Here is a 21,866-nt window from a genome sequence, read left to right as displayed (position 1 = left end):
GGCCATGGTTTGAAGTTTCCTCTCTATAATAATTTGCTGGGAAAATAGTGCAGTGGTTTCCCCTTGCTTTCTATACCACAGTTTTATAATCATTTTGTAACTAATAACAAGACTGTTGTCGCTTGTTTTTTCACCTAGTAGGTAAGGAAGAGAATGCAGACTCCACTGCATGAGATGAACAAAATAGTATAAAGATTCATCTGTAGTCCTTGAATACTCTAGTAGCATTGAGAGGAAGGAGAAAGAAGAAGAGAAAAGAAGAGTTATGACCAGTCTACAGATAATATAGTAGATGTATATTATGTGAAGTAAGGCATGGTTAAGCATCGTATACCTCAGGTTCGGTACATCTATACTCACTAATTGTTATTCATATGGTATACAAATCATGTGGAAATCCTACGTCATGTATCATTTCATACAGTTTCTCATTAAAATATTAATACTATTTTATAGCCATATGTGTTATAGAAGTACTATACTAAATGATAACATAAGAATAGATTCATCTCTAGATCAACTATTTTATAGCCATATGTGTTATAGAAGTACTATACTAAATGATGACATAAGAATAGATTCATCTCTAGATCAATTTATAACCTCATTTATCAGGTTGATATATACCATTTAGCTCATTTACAAATGTCAGTATCAGACACAGTATTGGACATGCTTATTATATGGTCTGTAGTTTGGCTATGCTTTCCACAATCACATGTTGGGATAGTTCCTAAGTCAACACTGGATGCCAAATCTGTACTAGCTTTAGGGTGCCCGCTGTCATCCTCTTAGCATTAATTTGGAATTAATTTGGAATTGACCATCTTAAATATGAGTTTACATACCATATAGGAGCACAGTATTCTGCAACAGAAGAATAATTAAAATGAGATAAGGTTTGGTAAGCATAACTCTCAGATAAACTAGATTTTCATCATGAAATACCATCTCACACTGCACTACTAAATGATAAGTTTTGTTTTTATACTTGTTGGAAGAACATACTTATGTTTTTACTAGGTTTGGCTTTAATCTGCAATTCTTAAAATATTCCTAAATAATCTTTAAGTCCTGATTTAGGAAATGTATGTCTAAATCAGGACTTAATTTATTATGTCTTCAATTAGATAATTCATTAAAATGAATTATCTAATTGAAGACATAATTCATTGGGATGCAGAATTTGAAAAGATGTCCAAGTCTAAAACCTCCTCACCCTGTGGACCTAAAAAAAAAAAGGGGGGGGGGTCATATCACATTTCAGATTGGATGATCTCTCTCTCACCTATTATCAGAAATACCTTCCAAAACTTTTATTTGGAAACACCATTATATATATATTTCACCACCAAACATAACACCATATATATTTCTGTAATGAGTCTTCTGATTCCATAGAGGCACACTTCTATATATATATATATATATATATATATATATATTTAATAATTTTATTGATTTAAACCAGCGCTTTCCAAACTGTGGGCCACAACCCCCTGGGGCCATTAGTTTTATTGAGGGGGGCCATGATGAAAACAAATTTAAAATGTTTTAAGACTAATAAGATAGATAATATCTATCTATATAAAAATATAAGATAATGTTGCACGTCAAATGTGTATGTAAGATGCTAAAAATGTAATTTTTGCATTCGCTGTGTATGTTTTGTATTGAATATAAATGCAACAAATGTTATAATAATATATGTCTCTATTACGAATTTTTTTTCGATGGGGGCCGGTGAATATTTTAATTTTTCCAAAGGGGCCTTTACATCCATAAGTTTGGGAAGCACTGACTTAAACCACCGAGATAATTAAGAATAAAGTTTAATAAGGACACAACTAGTTTCATTGGTAAGCCAACTTCATCAGGTGTCAAAGTACAAAGGTATATACAAAAAAGACCGACAGAAACATTACACACTAACAATAACAGAGCTATCAAAAACTGTAGTTAAGTTTAAATTGGAGTCCGCGCTTCAGTTCTAGCTACATTTATATGTGTGATCTTGCAAGAATGCCAGCACTGAACAGCAGAGATATGCGAATCTGGCAAACTGTAGCTAAGGTTGCTAGTCATGTGGGTGGAATCGAGGGCGATTTCTTTTGACTCCAGGATACATCTTTCAAGTTCATCATAGCATTTGTGAATATTGGAAGTTTGATTCTTTTAATTTGGAAAAATATCATTTCTCCAAAGGAAGAGATGGATACTGGCCATCTATGCTTCCCAAAATCAGCTGATAAATATAAGCCCTCAACCTATCTGAAATTGGACAAGTCAAATCAGTACAAAAAAGGGAACTGTTGTGGGTTTCACCAAAATTTTTATGATATCAAGGTACTGCTGTAGAAACACAAGCCTTTTGTTTCTATCTGTAGGAAACATTTAAAACCCAGTGAGGACCCATCTTAAGGAATTTCACTGTTATTCGTAAGGACAGAACCGGAGATGGTCGTGCTAATGGTGGAGTATCTGTATTAGTGGGTAATCATACTCTTATTCAACATGTCCAGCTTAATACTGCTCTGGAAGCAGTATTGATTTGCTTATCAATGAGATTTCTTATTGCAATATGTTCAATGTATTTAGCACTGGGTTTTGAGTTAAATGAGATCAACCTTGATAATCTTATATTGCAACTTCCTACACCCATACTTTTTTTAACCTTTCAGTATGCAAGCTATTGGCATGAATGTTGACAGCATTACCCACACTGAACATAACAGCATTCCTCCAATGCAGGTTTACGCTCCATCATGCATCCTCTCTGTGTCAACTAAGGTGTGTGTGTGTGTGTCTCAACTAACACTCCATTTTTCTACATTCACTTATTTCATGTGCACAGAGAAGAACACCCTTATTTTCTTCCCATCTATACTGATGATTCAAGATCTGAGACTTGCTTTTGTTATGCTCCTGACTTTAAACAAAGCTGTATCTACATATCAATACAATTTATAATCAAATGTGTTTGTATAGATTAATTCTTTTTAAAAAGTTAAAAACCATGCAGTTTGTTTTTAATTAATTACTATAATTAATTAATTTTAATTAATTGGAATTAATTCCAATAATTACTGCATCCATCCACTTGATTGCAGCAATTATACACCAGAACTGCAGCAGTTCAGCTTTTTCTTCTGCATATAAAAGAAAACCACTACCAAAGTAGTGGTTTTTTGATTTTTACAGACTATTGAGTTCTTTACAGGCAATCTCATCTCCTCTGGATAATTCACATCCATTGCTTTGTGAGATTCAATGACTGTTAAACAAATTTAAGGTCCTTAATTTGATATTCAGCTGTCGTGGATTCCCAGTCACTTTGGTGTGGAATTAAGGGAAATGAGACTGCAGATGCAACTGTTAGAATAGCTCGGATTCATTTTTCAGGTACTGTTTAGTTCCGTATACAGACAGTACAATCTTCACCCCCAGATCAAAAGTAATAACCTAATAGCAGTCATCTTGGTGGGAAACACTGACAAATAAATTGCATAAAGTTAAGCCTGAAATTAAGTATTGGCAGCCAAGTCAATGGATAAACAAAAGAGGAAGTTGTTTTCACTTGAGAAAGGAATGGATTTTTTACTATTCTGACTGAGCCATATACACTCAGACAAATCTTATCAGACTCAAACAAACTGCATGGTTTTTAACTTTTTAAAAAGAATTAATCTATACAAACACATTTGATTATAAATTGTATTGATATATAGATACAGCTTTGTTTAGCTTAATTTTAATTTTTTTTTCTGTTACATATGTTATGTGCAAAATTTGCTTCTTACACATAACATATTATTTACTAATTTATCTCTTTATTACTGTTTGTTATGTTCGGTATGTACCGAACCTGATTTTCCTCTTTTATTTCGTATACCTCAGTCTTCTGCAAGAAGTATTTCCAAACATTTACTAATTTATCTCTTTATTACTGTTTGTTATGTTCGGTATGTACCGAACCTGATTTTCCTCTTCCTCTTTTATTTCGTATACCTCAGTCTTCTGCAAGAAGTATTTCCAAACAACTACAATCTCCAGCTCTTCCAAAAAAAATGTCAATAAACTTGTATCTGAGTCTTCACCCCCAGACACAGCACTGATGTGCTTATAGGTCCTTAAACTTCTCATATATCATGGGATCATTTCGTAGAAATACCACCATCTTAGTCACCCACTTGCCTCTGGATCGTCTCCACCACCTTATCTCTAAGAAATCCAGATGACCAAATCTGTGCACAGTAGTCAAGAGGTGGTATATTGTGGTCTTATAGAGATAATAACCCTTTCTCCACTTGTCAGTGTGTTCTTCAACATCCAAGTAATCCTTTGAGCTATTTTATCAACGTTTTTTGCAGTATGCCCTCTGAACGTTAACTCTGCACCATCAAATCCCTAATTCATCAGTTTATTTCCTGCAATCCAATATCATGAGTATATTACATGGTGTGAAATCTTTTCATCTTGAAGCATAATCTTACATTTTACAACATTAAATTGACAACCATTATTCTTTGCTCTTATTGCCAATTTACTTTAGCTCACCCTATAGGATCTCTGCATCACCAGTATTAACTATTGCCTTCCTTAGTTTTACATCCTTAGTAAACAACTGAATACTGTCCCTTAAATTATTCCTTATATCAGTAATATACAAATTAAACGATAATGACCCTAGTACCGAGCCCTGAGGGACTCACTAGTCAACCTCATTCTCCTAGATTCTATTCCACTATACACTGCTCTGGTTTCTATTGGATCCCCCCCCCCCCTGCCATTCATGCACCAGCTTCATATCTTTACCCATTTGTTTTACCCATGTGATATTCTGTCAGATCAGATGCTTTTGCAAAGTCCAGCAGTATCATGGTGTCAACATTTTTCTAATCCAACTCAGGTGTCACTGTTATAAAATGTAAATTACTAAGGAAATCAAGACCTCCTTTCACAAAGCTATGCTATCTACTATAGAGTAGCATATTTTTATTCATCCATTCCTGTTTTGCATCTCCTTTATATAATGGAACTATCCTACCATCTTTCATTCACTTGAAACCGTGCCAGAGCTAAGAGGTAGATTAAACTTGGGCAGAGGCACTAGCTGTTCTATTTTGCTTTCTCATAACACACAGGCCAACATGCCATCTAATGGCTCAACTATTTATTCTGCTTCTGTCACTTTCCTACTATTAGCACTGATTACAGTTATCCTTTCATAATCATTCTTCCTCTTACTGCATGGTGAAAAAACTCATGAGGATTTCCTTTGGTCTGCTTAGATAATTTCCTCTCATAAGGTGATTTAGCCTTCTTATCATGCTAGTCACTTTCTTGCTTGTACTTTGTATTGCTCATGGGCATGCTGATCACGTTATTTATATTCTCTCTATAATGTTTTTGCAACTCCTGCTTTATTATGCTACTCATCTATTTAGCGACTTGGTTCATCATCCTGATCCCGAGTATGCAGTATAATACTGCTTCCACAGTTCCTGACAATCTCCCATGCACTATTTGTATTCTTCCCCCTTAGCCTCTTATGTCATGGCAGGGATCTAACTTATCCCTTAAGTTTATCATAATTGCTGGCTTTGTAGTTCCACACATACCCCTTCTCAACTGAGAACTCCACATGTTTAACAGCCTCCTGGAACAAGATTGCATGGTCATTTTCCCCAATTGGAGACAAAGTGAGCTGGCTACATTGATTATGTGTATACCATCTAATGCTATTACCAGATCCAGCACTCATTTTAGTTTTAGTTCTCCTCCACCACAGGCTCTGTGGTGGAGGGAAACTAAAATTCATCTCCATCTTGTCATGCACCCATTTTTCCCCCCAGTCTGTGTTCCCATAGTTGAAGCCTTCATAATAGTTATTCATCCTGCATGCATTGTGCCTATCCGTGCATAGCATCCACATCTTTCTGTACCCCCCCCCCCCAAGCCTATATCATCATCAGCAGCTAACAATATAGTTTGTGTTGTTGGTCTCTATCTCACACCAGATATCCTCAAATGAACCATCATGTTCAATCTTGATATTCTCATTAACTTCTACTTTTGTTGGTTGCAGTCCTTCAGATATCATCAGTAATACTTTAGTAAAAATAAACTAGCAGTTTTAATTTTTAAACTATTAAAAAAATGAAAATACGTCAACACATGACATTGCATAACATTCTAGCCAGCTTAGTTATGGCTACTGTCTTCACTAATGTATCCATGGAAAACACAGCAAACAACTTTGGGAGAAAAAAAAGTCAGACATTGCCTTAATCCATAATGCAAACTTCCTCATGTGGAAGGATGGAAGAACAGAATTTGTAAGTAGAACTATTGTTCTGCAATGGATTCTCAACTGTTGCTGCTAGCCAAACTGTATATGCATGAATTTGAAGATCTGACCTTGCAAGAAACCACGTTAACACCAGCATCATTTGAAAGTATTTTCATAATCTTTTCCTTTGGCATGGAAGAACTGAAAATTTTGCCTTATACCTGACTAAATCATGACTATATCATCCAAATATCAATCAAGTTTTTCAAAAAAAAAAAAAAAAAGCATTTCTAAGATGTTCAAGTTGTCAAAACAGCAAACAACATTATAACAGAATGCAATGAGACATATAAGACTGAGAATAGTATTAGCCAGAAGTGTGTATGAAAAAATATTATTGCAAATTCAGAAGAGGCTGAAAGAGCAGAAACAAGCATGGTTGCAGGGACCAGAAGAGAGCATGAATGGAGAGAAAGTGAGAGTCATTCCTGATATAAAAGAATATGTGATTGTCATAATGCAAGAATTGAAGAATGAGATGAAGTATGTAAAAAATGAGATTAGACTTAGTGGATTTGAATGAAAATGACTCAAATGAAAACAAACTAAGATTCTCCACACAGATACATTTTATTTTTACTCAGGAGCATTCAAAGAATCAGCTGAAATGGTAAAGTATCCTCTACAGCATCAGTTCCCAACTGGTGGTACTAGTACCTCAGGGGATACGTGCTGGGCCGTTCATGAGTACATAAAAAATAATCATTAATGGCAGAAAAACAAGTAAAGTAAACAAAATGCAACAACATTAGTTATGGAACAATAAATGTTAAGTTTGAATCGCTGCTAATGGTGACACTTCAAAACTAGCTCACATTAACGAATGACGATTGGTGAGGGCATGGCTATGAACACCCCTCCCCAAACCACTCTTCTACCAATCATTACGCACATTTCATGTGCCACTTTTGTCACCATCCTCCTTTCCAGAACAATCGCATTACTAAGAAATGACCTTTGCGATAATGAACATTGATCATCATTATCAATATTTAACATGAAGCTATACTTATTTCTGTGTTACAAATATTGTAAAATTAAATCTGTGGTTTGTACTTTTAGTGTTGTAATTTTCCTTTCCCAACTCATTACTTCATTTCCACTATTTTACATTAAGATAGGTACTGAACAAAAGTGTCAGTATTTAAAAACTGCTATTTTAAAAACAAGGGGTACAATTTATAGAAATGGGTTTAAAAGGACTACTACACAAGTTGGAACCATTGCTCTACAGTGTAACAATAAAACGAGATAATTTTACATCAAGTCTGGTCTTCATTAATCCATCATGATACACTCATATTTACCAGTAGTATAAGGCAACCCATGAACCATCAGCCAGTGTAATAGCTAATACATGTGTTCCATTGTTTTAACAAGTTAAATTATTTTCACTAGAGATGTTAACTGTTTTTTACTTGCTTTCTAGTTTTTTAGTTTATTCATGTTATTTCCTGATGAAGTGAAACAAAGCATTTCACTAAACTAGTCTAAATAAAAACTGGTTTCTATTTGGCATCTTTGTTTATGGTTAAATACCGAATAAAATATTTCTAGAATGTCCTATCTCCACAGAAGCTTATGCAGCGAAATACAAACTCACAGTGAGTTTTTACTTATGAAAGCGAATAAATTTGAAAAACTAAGAATAAAACAAAAACTTTTCTTCAATAGATTAGCATTTCTTTTAATGTGTAGAGACAGTGGTGCCATTCCTTATTTTTTAAGATTGCATCAGCCATTCACCATTAGGCATGTTTTAAAAATTTTCCATTACACAGAAGTAGCATTACTGAAAGAACACATACAACATATAAGGTGTGAACTTTCAAAAACTGACAGCAAGTCGTATACTCTACACCCAGAATTGTCTTCTTCTTTTCATTCAAACATCTGGAATAGTTTACAGACTTTCATATGAGAAATCAGAACACATTGGTACAGTAAGCAAAGAAAGAATGGAAAAGAAACTTTCAAACCTTATCAAAGAAAGAAACAACCACAGTGACAGATTACCATTCAATAAAATAGTTATTAGCAAGTCTTCAAAAATGTTATCTGATTCTGAAAGGAACATTCTTTGTCATGGTTTCAATTTTGCCATCTCTCCCAGTAAGATTCCAAAATTAGATATTATGGCAAATGTGGAAAAAAGCTGCCAAAGAATTCCAAGAGATGCACAGATTTTTTTCGCATCCAAACAGCTTCTGTACTTTTGCAGGCAAAACTTCCTACCAATAATGTCACAAAAATGGAATGTGAAGGGCTTTAAAAAAACATTAAAAAAAGACAAAAACACAGTAATACTGAAAGCCATCGAAGGCAACTCAATAATAGTTTTGAAATCTCTATGATGCATAGAAAAAAAATGAAATTACTTCTAGAAGACACTGACATCTGTGACAAGTTAGCCATAATCCCATGGATATATTTCCATCATAAAACCAATAAATTAAATAAAAATACATAAATAAATTTAAAAAAGCACATCCTGAACTTGTCTGAAAAAATGAAAAACACCTTGATTCTAGACACCCTCTTGTTCCTAGAATATGTGGAATCACTAAACTGCATAAACTAGACTTGCTATTGTGACCAATCATTGATACAATATACTCTCCAACTTCTTTACTATCTAAACATATAGCAAATGTACTGAAACCTTACATCAGGCAAGTATCCTCTTTTGTATACTTCATAGAAAATGTCCAAGACCATCATGATGGCTCCTGCTGATTTAACTGTGAGCCTGAACATAGTAAATCTTTTTAATATTCCAAGAACAGAAATCATACAACTACTTCAAGACATCTTTTCACCAGACACAGTGGATCTCTTTAAACATTGTATCAGTAATATTTTCTTCAAATTTGAAGAAGACTATTTTGAACAGAAAGAATTATCAATGGGCTTTCCCCTCTCTCTGTTGTTAGCTGACCTATTCCTGGAGTGGTTTGAAAAAATAGTCCTCCAGCATCAAGGAATAAATCAAAAATTTGGTGAAGACCTGTTGATAATTTTTATTATCTGGTCCATGAAATGATGAAGCATCCTCTACAGTGTAACAAAAAAACAAGGGATGATTTTATATCAAGTCTGGTCTTCATTAATCCATCATGACATACTTGTATCTACCAGTAGTATACAGCAACCCATGAACCAGCAGCCAGCGTAATAGGGAATGTGCGCTTTCCATTGTTCAGATATTTTCACTAGAGACGTTAACTGTTTTGTTTCTTACTTGCTCTCTAATTTTTTAGTTTATTTGTGTTATTTCTTGATGAAGTGAAACAAAGCATTTCATGAAAGTAGTTGAAAAAAAATAGTTTATATTTGGCATCTTTGTTTGTAGGTAAATAGCAGATAAAATATTTCTAGAATGCCTTATCTTCACAGAAGATTAGGTAATGAAAAAGAGTGATAGTTTCTTTGGATATGCGAAGTAAATATATGAGGAAGTGTTGGTGGCAGGAATGAATAATTTGGTTAGGCATTGAGAAGACTGTGAGGATGGATATTAGGAGATTATTGAGAATACAACAGTGTGGTATGGAGGGTAGTTAGTGTATTGCTCAGTTATGACCAATGATGAGTTGTGACAGTAAGCAAAAATAGAAGAGATGAATAGAATTATATAAAAAAGAGATGGTATGCATTTGCATCGAGCAGCAGCTTCTGTAGCTAAATTGCTCCCAAAAGCTAAGTTGTTTGTTTTTAAAAGCCATCAGTATTGTTAGAAATTGAATTAGAAATAGTTACATTTCTAATTCAATTAGAAATATAACTATTCAATTGGATTTAATTAGATTTAGGTTAATTTTGCCATTAAATAAAAGTTATTTTGTACAGTAACTTATCCTGTCATGTCCATAACATGGCACTGATGTGAAATAGAACAGTGGCACACAAAGTATCTTTGTTCAAGGAATTCAACCTGGGAGACTTCATGCAGTGCAATATCTGTGAAAATACTCTTTACTGAAAGCAAATGAATCTTGGTTTGAAAAGGTAGTTAGAGAGTGTGCTGAAAAATGTTCTGAAGCAAGTGTCAGAAGCACTGGTCAAGTTGGGAGCTTGAACTGGCAGATGTAACAGGTAATATGCATGAAAATGTGTGCAGTGGAGTAGCAGAAGATAGAATTGAGAGAGGGGGAAAAAAATTAAAGTAATCAAAATAATAGTAGCATTAAAGATGTGAAGAATGAAAAGTTAGCTGTAATGAAGTTCACTTACATGGAGTCCTTTGCAGGATGAAGCTTGAGCAAATGATGAAATGTCTGGTGAATGGCATAGCTGAGAACAGAAAGAAAGAAGTGTAAGAAAAACAATAGAATACTCTACTAAGAAAGGAAGGAAAAGTAAGGAGAGAGAGAGAGTCTTGTTTGGTGATTCTTGATGAGAGGTGTGCTTGACAAGAGAGTGACAAACTCATTCTTTCTAGGTGCAGAGATTAATGATGTTAGTGAGTCTATTAGGTTAAGAGCAAAGTGAAAGACTTGTTTGTTTTGGCAGAAACAAATGATTTGAAAGGAGACAAGTACGGTATGATGAAGTGCACAAAGGAGTTCCTGAAAGTAGCAGAAAAGAGGGAGTGAGTTAAGATGGTGAGTCTGTTGCCATGGCATGACAGAGGTAAGTCGAGAATGAGGGCCATGATAGTGAATGAGTTGACATGTAGGTTATGCAAGAGGAATATTTATAGATATATGTCTTACTCATATAGAAAGCATAGAATTGTATTCAAAAACTTGGACATATTTCATCCAGTGTATTTTTTTTTTTAACCGTGCACAAACTTTTACAAATTGCTCTTCTAATAGTGTAATCCTGTTAACTCATCTGCAAACAAGACAGCTAGTAAGCACATGCTACACAACTTATGATTTATGGTTTGAATGTAGGTATTGGTCTTTCTCCCAGATGATGAAGTCCATGTTACATTGGATTAAATGTACTGGAGTTTTTGAATAAAATTTTATATTTTTTCTACATGGGGGTATACCACATAATTATTTATAAATGTGTCTAGTACCCGTGTTCCCTTAAAATCGTTGAATGCAGGAGATGATATGGAGTTTGTGGATGTGTAGGTTAAGTTTTACAGACAAAAGGACTTATATAAAGTAGATGGTTGCACTTGAATGGATTTGGTGTTTGAAGTCTGGAAGAAGTGTTGTTGAATGAAGTGAGATTGGAGTTGCATAAGCATGGAAACTAGAGCAATTAAGTGAGAAGCTGTCAAGTGAGTACAGATACAATGAGGTAAGTATATGGGAATGTACAAAAAATGCCTAAATTGATGCTGCTTCAGGTAACAATGAGATAGTTAGTATAAAGCATAAGTATAGCTGTAGGACTGGGGAATTATTGTGCTTTATGTACACTAATGCTGAGAGCATTTGAAAGGGGAGGGAGTTTTTGGCATTGTTTAGTTCTTCCTGACACAAGATGATATAATTAGTGGGATAGAATGTGAAGGGATATAGTATTTCAGGAAGAATAGTGAGAAAAGAGTGAAGAAAGGGGTATTGGTGATGACAGCTGATGAACTGCAGACAGATTTGGAGGTCAGTGAAAATAGTACATTTTCTGCCATCTTGTGTGGGATAGAGGCCAACAGGACAAAATGTTTGTTGCCACTATAGACTAGGAGATGCAAAGATGATGCAGATGGTATGCATTGGTAAATAAGCTCAATGAGTGGAGAGAGTGAGTTATTATTATGGGGGACTTCAAATATAGAAACATAGATTGGAGGGAAGAAGGAAATGAAATTCATGCAGTTACTAAAGAATAATTACCTGAGGTAGCATGTAATGGAATTTACCAGGGATTTGACAGTGCTAGATCTGGTAATTGCATCAGAGGATTTGTCTGTAACTAAGATGACCACATTGCTGCCAATTACTGAGAGTGATCGTGTGGTCTTAACCTGAGAGGTGGCTAAATATGTGGAAATTTCAGTTAACAATGGAGTATCTGTGGATAAGACTGGCAAGCATGACAAACTCAGGAGATTGCTTGAAGCATTTCCATGGCATGAGAAACTACAATAGTTGGATGTTAGTGCATGGGAGATGGTAAAGGAGTGTTTGAGGGAAGTAATATCAGACTGCATACCTAGAGTTGGGAGGATAAATCAAGTGAGAATTAAATGGGTGAATAGCATCATTAAGCAGGAGCTACAAAATAAATGAAAAAAATTAGAGGAAATTCAAAGAGAAAGGTGATCAGCAGGCATATGAGCAATACAAAACAAAGCCAGAAAGGTGTTCTGCCTTCCTTACCATTATGGGAAGAAAGGCAAAACAGAGTATTAGAGGAAACTAGTTGTGTGGGTAAAAGAAAGAGTTCTTTTGACATGTGACAAATAAAAGGAAGAATAAAAAAGAATAAGAATAATAAGCCTTTCGGCTTATTAAAAAAAGGAAGAATAATTTTGACAAATGCCAATGGTAGAGAGGTAATTGAAGCAGACAGAATAACTGTTGGTGATTACATTGTGAGGGTATGTCATTCAGGTAGAGATATTGCAGTAGCAAGAGAGGTAAGGGCTGATGTGAAAATATAGGTAGATGAGCTGGACTTGCATATTACAGAACCTTGATGTGAAAGCAGCTATGGGATTAGACAGTATACCAGCTTAAGGGCTACTAGTAGAAGATGCTAAGGAATTAGCAGTGCCTTTGACTACATTATAAAGTCTCAGATCTAGGTTGGTCCCAAGGTGTTGGAAAGAGTGGAAAATAGTTCCATTGCATAAATGAGTCTCCCAGACTGAGGTAGCAAATTACTGACCAGTCAGCATCTCAGAGGTGATGGTCAATGTATTAAAGAAGTTGGTTAAGGGAAAATTTAGGAATGGGTAGACAAAAATGAGATACTGTATTGGGAGGTGGGGACTTGGTTTTGTGAAAGGTAGATCATGACTTGGTAACTTATTCACCTTTTATAATAAAATGACAACTGAGTTGGATAAAGGTAATAAGTACATGGTGATACTTGTGGACTTATTGCAAGGACTTTTGACAAGATACTGCATGGAATTCTGATAAATAAATTGCACCAAATAGGGATGAATATGAAGTTGACCAAGTGGATAAGAGGGTACTGGATGAAGAGAGAGTGAGAGAGATACCAAACAATAGCTTATTTAGAGTCGAGTCTAGTAGAAGGGCCTGTGACTAGTGGTGTGCCACAGGGCTATTTGGACCACTACTGTTTAATATGTTTCATTGATAATATAGGAATTGATCTGAGGAGAAATATTTAGTTGTTTGCCGTTGATGCAAAGTTAGGTAGAGCAATGGTCAATAAAGATGATGTTAAAATTTTTGCAAAATGTTTTAAAGAGGCTGGCAGTATGGGCAAAGGAGAATTGATATTTAATGTAACAAAGTATAAGGTTATATGCATTTTGGGTGAAAAGATTATGCTGAGTACCATATTGATGAAATTATAGTCCAGGAAATTGAAAAAGCCAGGGATTTGGAGGTGTTGGTGAATATGGAGTTGAAGTTTAGAAAGTGTATTGCAAAAATTGGCTAAAACAGTTCATCAGATAACCATGGAAGTTGGTGAATGAGTGGAATTGGGTGCCAAGTCTGTTGTGGATTTCGTGACTGTGAATGAGTTCAAAGTGAAGTATGATAGATATTGCACATATATTGAATAGTGCTTGGCATAATGTTTTGGGCCCTCTCTTGTTAAGTCTATGTACTCCATGGAGTTGCCTATGTAATAATAATTTAAATTGATTTGGTATAAAGCTACTGGGGGGGGGACATAATAGAAGTCCAATGAATGATGCGAACAAGGTAGTCCATATGCACCTTGATTGGTGCACAGATCTGGTTGACTGGTTTTCAAGGAAATAAAGACATTTTAGAGAGGGTCTAAATCTATGGAATGTGGGATATGAAGACAGATTGACGGAATTTAAATTGCATAGCCTTGTGAATAGGAGAAGAGATATGATTGAAATGTATAAGTTGATGGCAACAAGGGGCCATCCATGGAAGCTGCATGGGGGGGGGGGGTTAGCAAGGAAGTGAGGAGTAGTTTCTTTTGGATGCTTTGCCTCACAGTATGGTGAGTGTGGAAACTATCAATTGGTGAATGATCACAGTCTTTTGACTCTGTAGAGGTCTGATGATAATAGTATACAGGAAATCAACATACTGGATATTATATGCATACTAATTTTAGTATATTCAATACTAATATATTCAAAACATTATACTGTCAAGATCTAACCTCTTACAAGATGAGAATAAATGAAAAACAGAACTAAATCTTCTTAAAATCTAAGTACCAAAGTCTTCTTAAGTATTTTTTCTATAGCCATTTAATAGCTGTTGAAGACTTTTTTGAAGATTACCCTATGCTAGAACTTCATTCATGTTGAGGAGCTGCTGTAATCTCTCATACTATAATGATATACACAAATACTTTTTACATAACAGTTAGCTTTAAGCCAAACATGAAGCTATCCATAATACACACCCAGTTGAAAAATGTCCAATACAAAATATTTTGTAACTATTGAAAAGCTTACTGGCCAATCTGTAGAAATTTCTTCGAAAGAGTGTAATGTTAGTGATGTTACACACTATCATGTTGTTGACATGATTTACAACATATGTATCCATGGAAGGTCATGAAATGGACTGGGAAAATATCTGCATATCATTTAGAGTAGCCTGTTATTAGTTGTTATGGATGAGAGGTTTTCAAATAACCTATGGATTCTTCCTGTCATCCCATTTGGAAAACCCTAATAAAATTTTGCTAATAGGCTAAATTGCAATAAAACACTTGCAATTTGTGCAAATTGCAGCACTCAAGTTGTGGGCACACATAAATGATATATAATATATTATGTTTGACTGTCTGCCATCATAATGGGTAGAAAATATTGTCACATAAAAAAACGATATGTTAAATTGCCCTTATGTAGTTTTTCTGATTTTTTTTTTCTTTTATTATCAAAGTTGCTAAAATATATAGTGAAACTTTGCTAACTTTCATTTAAGTTGAAAGAATTGTATTGATGTATTAGAGGATTCAAAGTATTGTGTGCTCTCCAACTCCCCCCCCCCCCCACTCACTCCCACCTTTACATTTATAAGCATCACTGTAAATTTAACAATTGTTCTTTTATGCACCTTTATCCTTACCTTTATTTTTCTTCTCTTTATCTTTTACTTTTTTATTTATATTTTTAATATTTTATTCACACTGTTGAGGCTTAACTGTGTTTTAGCCTGTTTTGTATATTTTTATATTATAATATACAGGGTGTTCGGGATAAATTTGACATATTTATAATTAATTATATTTTTCCGTAAGTTACATGTATTAACACACACTTCTCTTCATTTAAAAGTTTGGACCCTTCTTCATTCATATACAAGATGTCAGAAAGGATGGATAGCTGGAACCCACCTGAATCATGGAAGAGAATAACTTGTATCATGATGATTCGTGCCCGCCATCAAAATAAGGATATTACGACTGCTGCCCAATGCTCCCTGAATACAGTAAAAACAATCAGGCATGAACTAGAGACTTGCAATGGTGACTACGAGGATGTAGCAAGAAGAAAGATCCCTAGCAGACGATCTGATTGCGTTCGTACAGCAGAATTCCTCGCAAATCTGCAGGAACAGGTTGAAGAACCCTGGCATTGGAATTCGGGCTTTGTTCGTGGAGTTGCTAACTGTAGTCAAGCCCTGGATAACAAGGGTAGCCAATGGTAGGCCGTATGTATGGCAGCAGGATTCGGCCCCTTGCCACACCTCTGGGAAAAGTCAAAAATGGTTGTCTGAAAATTTCTACGACTTCACCAGTCCAAATGTTTGGCCTCCAAACTCCCCAGACCTTAACCCCATGGATTATTTTGTATGGGGCAGTTGAAAAAGACACCAATCGCACTTCCAGTAATACAAAAGCCCAGTTAATGGATAAAATTAAAACAGTTTTTGCGGCCCTTCCCAGGGAGACTGTAGCATCAGCTTGTTCGAGGTTCCGAAGCAGAATTGAAGCTGTGATCGATGCTAATGGTGGTTATTTTGAGTAAATCTTGTTGATAGTATTGTAATTAACTCTGCCTGTAATGTTTTTTTGTCAATTCATTAAATTTAATAGATACAAAGAAGATTTTCTTTTTCCTTACGAAACTGTCAAATTTATCCCGAACACCCTGTATTAGAGTGTGCATTTTCTTCTATACATGTAAATATTTAAGACTGATTATCAGCAATGGAGGGTTGATGCTTTAACTGATTCAGTATGTCTCACATTTAGATTTAAGAGTGATGAGGCCATTTGTGTTATATTAAACTTACTGCTATTTTCTTAATGAACCTAAATGAAGTAGTTTTGCATGAACAAATAATTACTTAATATTTTAGTGAGTTAACAACATGGAGTTAGTCTTTTCAGTGCTTCATGTTATTCACTGAAAAGTTTAATCTCCCAGCATTGGTAATTTATATCTATTACAAGGAACCTAACTTTGAGGCCTAACTCCCTTAAAGATGAGATTCTATCCCATCTTGTTTTTCCTTAATATTTTAGGCCAAATGGCTTCTCAAAGTTAAATAACTTATAATCCTCATAATCCAAATTTATTCTAGAATTGGATAGTTAATCTAATTGTCACATAATGCTATTATATGCCAAATACACATGTTCTCCATCTTGTTTTGTTATTATCATAAAAACCTTCAAAATGAGTCTCTGAAATGAATCCTTTGACACCGTAAGATTGATTGTGGGATATCCACTGTAGGTACCACAGAATCATACCACACTTTAAAATTATTTGCTGTATATGTTCACCTGTACATCATAAAAAAAAAGGGAAAAAAAGAATTATATATATATACTGGGGGGGTATGCCCCCCCCCCTGGTGCCTACGGCACCCAATCCCTAAGTTCTGGACTGGTAGGCCAGTTCTCCTTGACTCAGGGTAGCCCCCGAGTTTCAAAACATTTCAAAAAATGACATAAAAAGGCTTATCATTTTATATATATAGAGGATATACAGGGTGTTCGGGATAAATTTGACAGTTTCGTAAGGAAAAAAAAATCTTCTTTGTATCTATTAAATTTAATGAATTGACAAAAAAACATTACAGGCAGAGTTAATTACAATACTATCAACAAGATTTACTCAAAATAACCACCATTAGCATCGATCACAGCTTCAATTCTGCTTCGGAACCTCGAACAAGCTGATGCTACAGTCTCCCTGGGAAGGGCCGCAAAAACTGTTTTAATTTTATCCATTAACTGGGCTTTTGTATTACTGGAAGTGAGATTGGTGTCTTTTTCAACTGCGCCCCATACAAAATAATCCATGGGGTTAAGGTCTGGGGAGTTTGGAGGCCAAACATTTGGACTGGTGAAGTCGTAGAAATTTTCAGACAACCATTTTTGACTTTTCCCAGAGGTGTGGCAAGGGGCCGAATCCTGCTGCCATACATACGGCCTACCATTGGCTACCCTTGTTATCCAGGGCTTGACTACAGTTAGCAACTCCACGAACAAAGCCCGAATTCCAATGCCAGGGTTCTTCAACACCTAGTTCCTGCAGATTTGCGAGGAATTCTGCTGTACGAACGCAATCAGATCGTCTGCTAGGGATCTTTCTTCTTGCTACATCCTCGTAGTCACCATTGCAAGTCTCTAGTTCATGCCTGATTGTTTTTACTGTATTCAGGGAGCATTGGGCAGCAGTCGTAATATCCTTATTTTGATGGTGGGCACGAATCATCATGATACAAGTTATTCTCTTCCATGATTCAGGTGGGTTCCAGCTATCCATCCTTTCTGACATCTTGTATATGAATGAAGAAGGGTCCAAACTTTTAAATGAAGAGAAGTGTGTGTTAATACATGTAACTTACGGAAAAATATAATTAATTATAAATATGTCGAATTTATCCTGAACACCCTGTATACTTCTCTGTTTAGCTTCCTTGTATTCCCTTGTCCTTAATTTTTTTATCTACACTTTGGAAAATCTTCCCAGCATCGATTTCATAAATACCTTGTAACAATTCATATCAATCATATCACTTCCTCCTCTGCATATTATTCAATATTGTGTGATCCATTTCCTATGCATCTGACCACTACACCCTCATCTCTCTGTTGATTGGTGTCCTTCCCACCATTGCAGCCATCTGCTAGGTAGTCTTTACCATATACACTGAACTCCAGCATCCTTTTATCCATCATTCTAGATCACTTAACTCCTCTAGTATAGTCCCACTAGTAGAATATGCAGCCTACCATCTCTCATTCCCAAAGTTTAAAACTTTATATTTGGTGACTGGTATTCCTATTCCTTTTCTCACATTCCCAGCCTATTCATAATTTCCTGAAGAGCCACTATTTCAAGGCCATTTCTAATAACTATTTCCAGCTATCTATTGCCTGCAAATATCTGCCTATCATTGTTATCCATTTATGATATCATTATAAAGATTTGAACAGTAATGCTCCTGTACTGAGCCCTGTGGACCCTCACTTGTTGCCTTTCTCTTCTGCCTTGTTGTGTTTGTTTGGGGAAACTCTTTGTTAGATAGTCAGTTACCAATCCATTTCACTAGGTGATTACTCAATAGTTGCTGTTCAAATATCAGTTTGTTAAATTATAAGCTGTCAAAATGCCTTTGCAAAATTTGAACCAGATGTAGTATCTGATACATAATGGGTCATCAAAATTAATCAGAAAAAAAAAGTTTTCTTAATTTTTTACACTGTTAAAAATAAAGTTTTAATGAATTGGAAGCCTAAAGTATATTATAATTAATTAGTTCTTTATGAAATAATAAAATGCCATAATTGCTTTAGAAGCTAAGGGAAGAAAAGCGAGAAGAAAGAAAACGACGTGAGCTTGAGAAAAAGAGATTACGAGAAGAAGAAAGAAGGCGGAGAAAAGCTGAAAAAGAGAGAGAGAAGGAAAGAGTAAAAGAAAAGATAAAAGAAAGCCAGACAGAAAAGGAACCTGAAGAAGCAATTGAAGAAAGTGAAACAGCAGAGGATTGCAAGCAGGCCGAACCAGCAGTGGTAAAGGTAGAGCTGCCTCGAGTAGGCAGGGCTTCTTTTCATTTTCTTTAATTCTGTGGCAGGAGAGAATATATATATATATATAACATATAGAGAGAGATATACACTATCTACCAATAATTGTCCAGACACCCCTGTTATTTGAAGTTCTGGAGCATTCCAGGTTTGTTAATAAAAACCAGTGTACAGAGAGTAGGAAGTAGTATTTCATCATAGCTGTTGAATACAAGTTGTACGGCAACACGACCTGAACTGAGTGACTTTGAGAGAGGTGTCATCATGAGCTGTCACATTGGTGACATGTCCACACGTGCCATTGCTGCTCATCTGAAACATCCAGAATCAACGGTTGGCGATGTGATCAACAAATGGAGATGTTCTGGCATCACTAGTACAGGAAGCATGCAAAAACCCGCTACAATTAGCATGGAGCATCCATGAAGAGTTCCAGTGTGCCAATAACACCATGGTGAGCACTAATACTGTACAAAAAGAACTCCATTTACTGGGTTTCCACGGAAGTGTATGAATTGTAAATTGCTAAAGTGTCTGGACAGTTATTGGTAGATAGTGTATATACCACTTTATTGTGAAAAGGATGTGATTTTTGAGTACCTTAAACCACTTAACAATAATTCTTACGTTTATTTTGTCTATTAATTTTGGCCAAGTGATCCATTCCAGGCTTTTCAATATCTTCCTGGCATTATTAATTTTCCCTTTCTATTTATTTTTTCTTTGTATTTTATTGTTTAAATGTTTTTTCACTAGTTATGTAGTATTATTATATAACTATTCATTGATTTTTAATACATATTATAAAATTTTATTTGTTTTGTGGTTCTGAGAAATATTTCTGACCGTTGCCTTTAATATACTGTTAGAAGGCTTTTGTAGGGACCAGTTGCTAGTGACTTATTGTTTTATAAGGATTTTATTTTTGACTTACAACTTAAAATATTGTAATCTTATATTCTCTTTATATTAAGAGTAGTTTAAATATATGTTATACCATTGAATTTTTAGCTTTTTTTATGACATCCTAGAAATTTGAGTTTAGTCATTTGTTCTAATATTTTGTTTTCCATTATTATGATATTGTTTAAGAAGTGTTTCTGCCTTTAAATATCATTATTTTTATGGAAGTGACTTCTATTTGGATTTATTGATCAAGTATTTTTTTAGAACAGCTATGTTATACCAACTAAGGTTGTTGGCATCTTCAGGGTACATAACTGATATAAGGCACTTAAAACTAAAAACTGTTACAGACTATAAATCAACTTATTCCAATTATATTTGACAAAACATAATGTACAATACATGCATAGCACATGTATGATCTCACTTGTTATTTAGGAACGTTCTATAATTGGCACTATAATTCAGTTCTTGTATGTTTAGAGATCTAATGAGGGTCTTCCAGATCTCGGGCAAGATAAATCTTTGGTTCCTGTTAAGATTTTATACAGAACGGGCAATTGTTGCAGCTTCTTTAATAATTCGGGAGTGGAAATCCTCTTCCATGTAAGGAATGGAACTTTTATCCCACTCTATGATATGGTTAGTTCTTGAGAAACGAAAGGATAAACCTGATTTTTCTTCTCTATTGTTATTAACGTCTCCAGTGTGCTCCCTTTGTCTAATCTCAAGGCTTCTTGAAGTTTGGCCGATGTAGTTTAAACCGCACAAGCAAGGTATGTTGTAAACTCCAGAATATTTGAAGAAAGAATGGCTATCTTTTGGAGATCTTAAGAGTTGCCTAATCGTTTCTGTAGGTTTAAAAGTCACTCTTATTCTATGGGGGTTTGAGGAGTCTTGCAACCTTATTAGAAAGAAACTGTCCCCACATGTGGAATGACAATTGTAGAAATATACTATATATATCGTCTTGTCTTTGTGGGGGGGGGGGTCAGAGAAAAGTATCTTGTGGATGAGTCTCCGAGGGTAGCCATTCATGGTGAGGTTGTTAGATATCAATGATAAATTCATCTTGGATCATTATTTTTGTTTCTCTTCTTTATATTTGAAATTTCATATAGGTCTACAAATGTTTTGGATCATCATTTGTTTTGGCTGTTTACAGTTTGATCATCTGCAAATTGTAATATAGTTCTTTTCTTATTTGTTGATTGAGATTACCTCCAAATGGAATTTGTTTTTTCAATATGTCACTTTATTTATATTGGAAAGTAAGTAAGAAAGATAAGCAGCAGTCATATTGTACTTTTGTAATATCAATTCTATATACACAAGATTTCAAACTGTAGCACATATGTGGACAAGAGGAAATAAAATTTTATAAGTGTGATTTTTAAATAACTGGAAGTTGTAGTCTTTGGAGAGGGGATGTGAGGGAGACTATTTCAAAGAGCAGTGGCTGATAGAATGAACATGGGTGCCTTGATATTTTAAGCTGAATAGTAAATGG

At 35.0% G+C, this 21,866-nt stretch overlaps 1 protein-coding gene across 1 annotated transcript in view; it reads left to right on the top strand.

The window, feature by feature from the left end:
* The window catches only part of LOC150093402 (uncharacterized), a 233,648-nt gene that overhangs the window by 159,245 nt on the left and 52,537 nt on the right, over nt 1–21,866 (top strand). Inside the window, exon 7 of the mRNA XM_090413608.1 lies at nt 19,220–19,441. Within this exon, the coding sequence (XP_090269734.1) occupies nt 19,220–19,441 (222 nt within the window). The remainder of the gene's footprint in view (nt 1–19,219; nt 19,442–21,866) is intronic.

This window comes from Typopeltis vanoorti, chromosome 24 (genome assembly GCF_054136105.1).
Source record: "Typopeltis vanoorti isolate ZY-2024b chromosome 24, IOZ_Tvanoo_1.0, whole genome shotgun sequence".
Lineage (NCBI taxonomy): Eukaryota > Metazoa > Arthropoda > Arachnida > Uropygi > Thelyphonidae > Typopeltis > Typopeltis vanoorti.
Note: the sequence above shows the minus strand (reverse complement) of the source record. Positions and strands in the feature narration are given on the sequence as shown.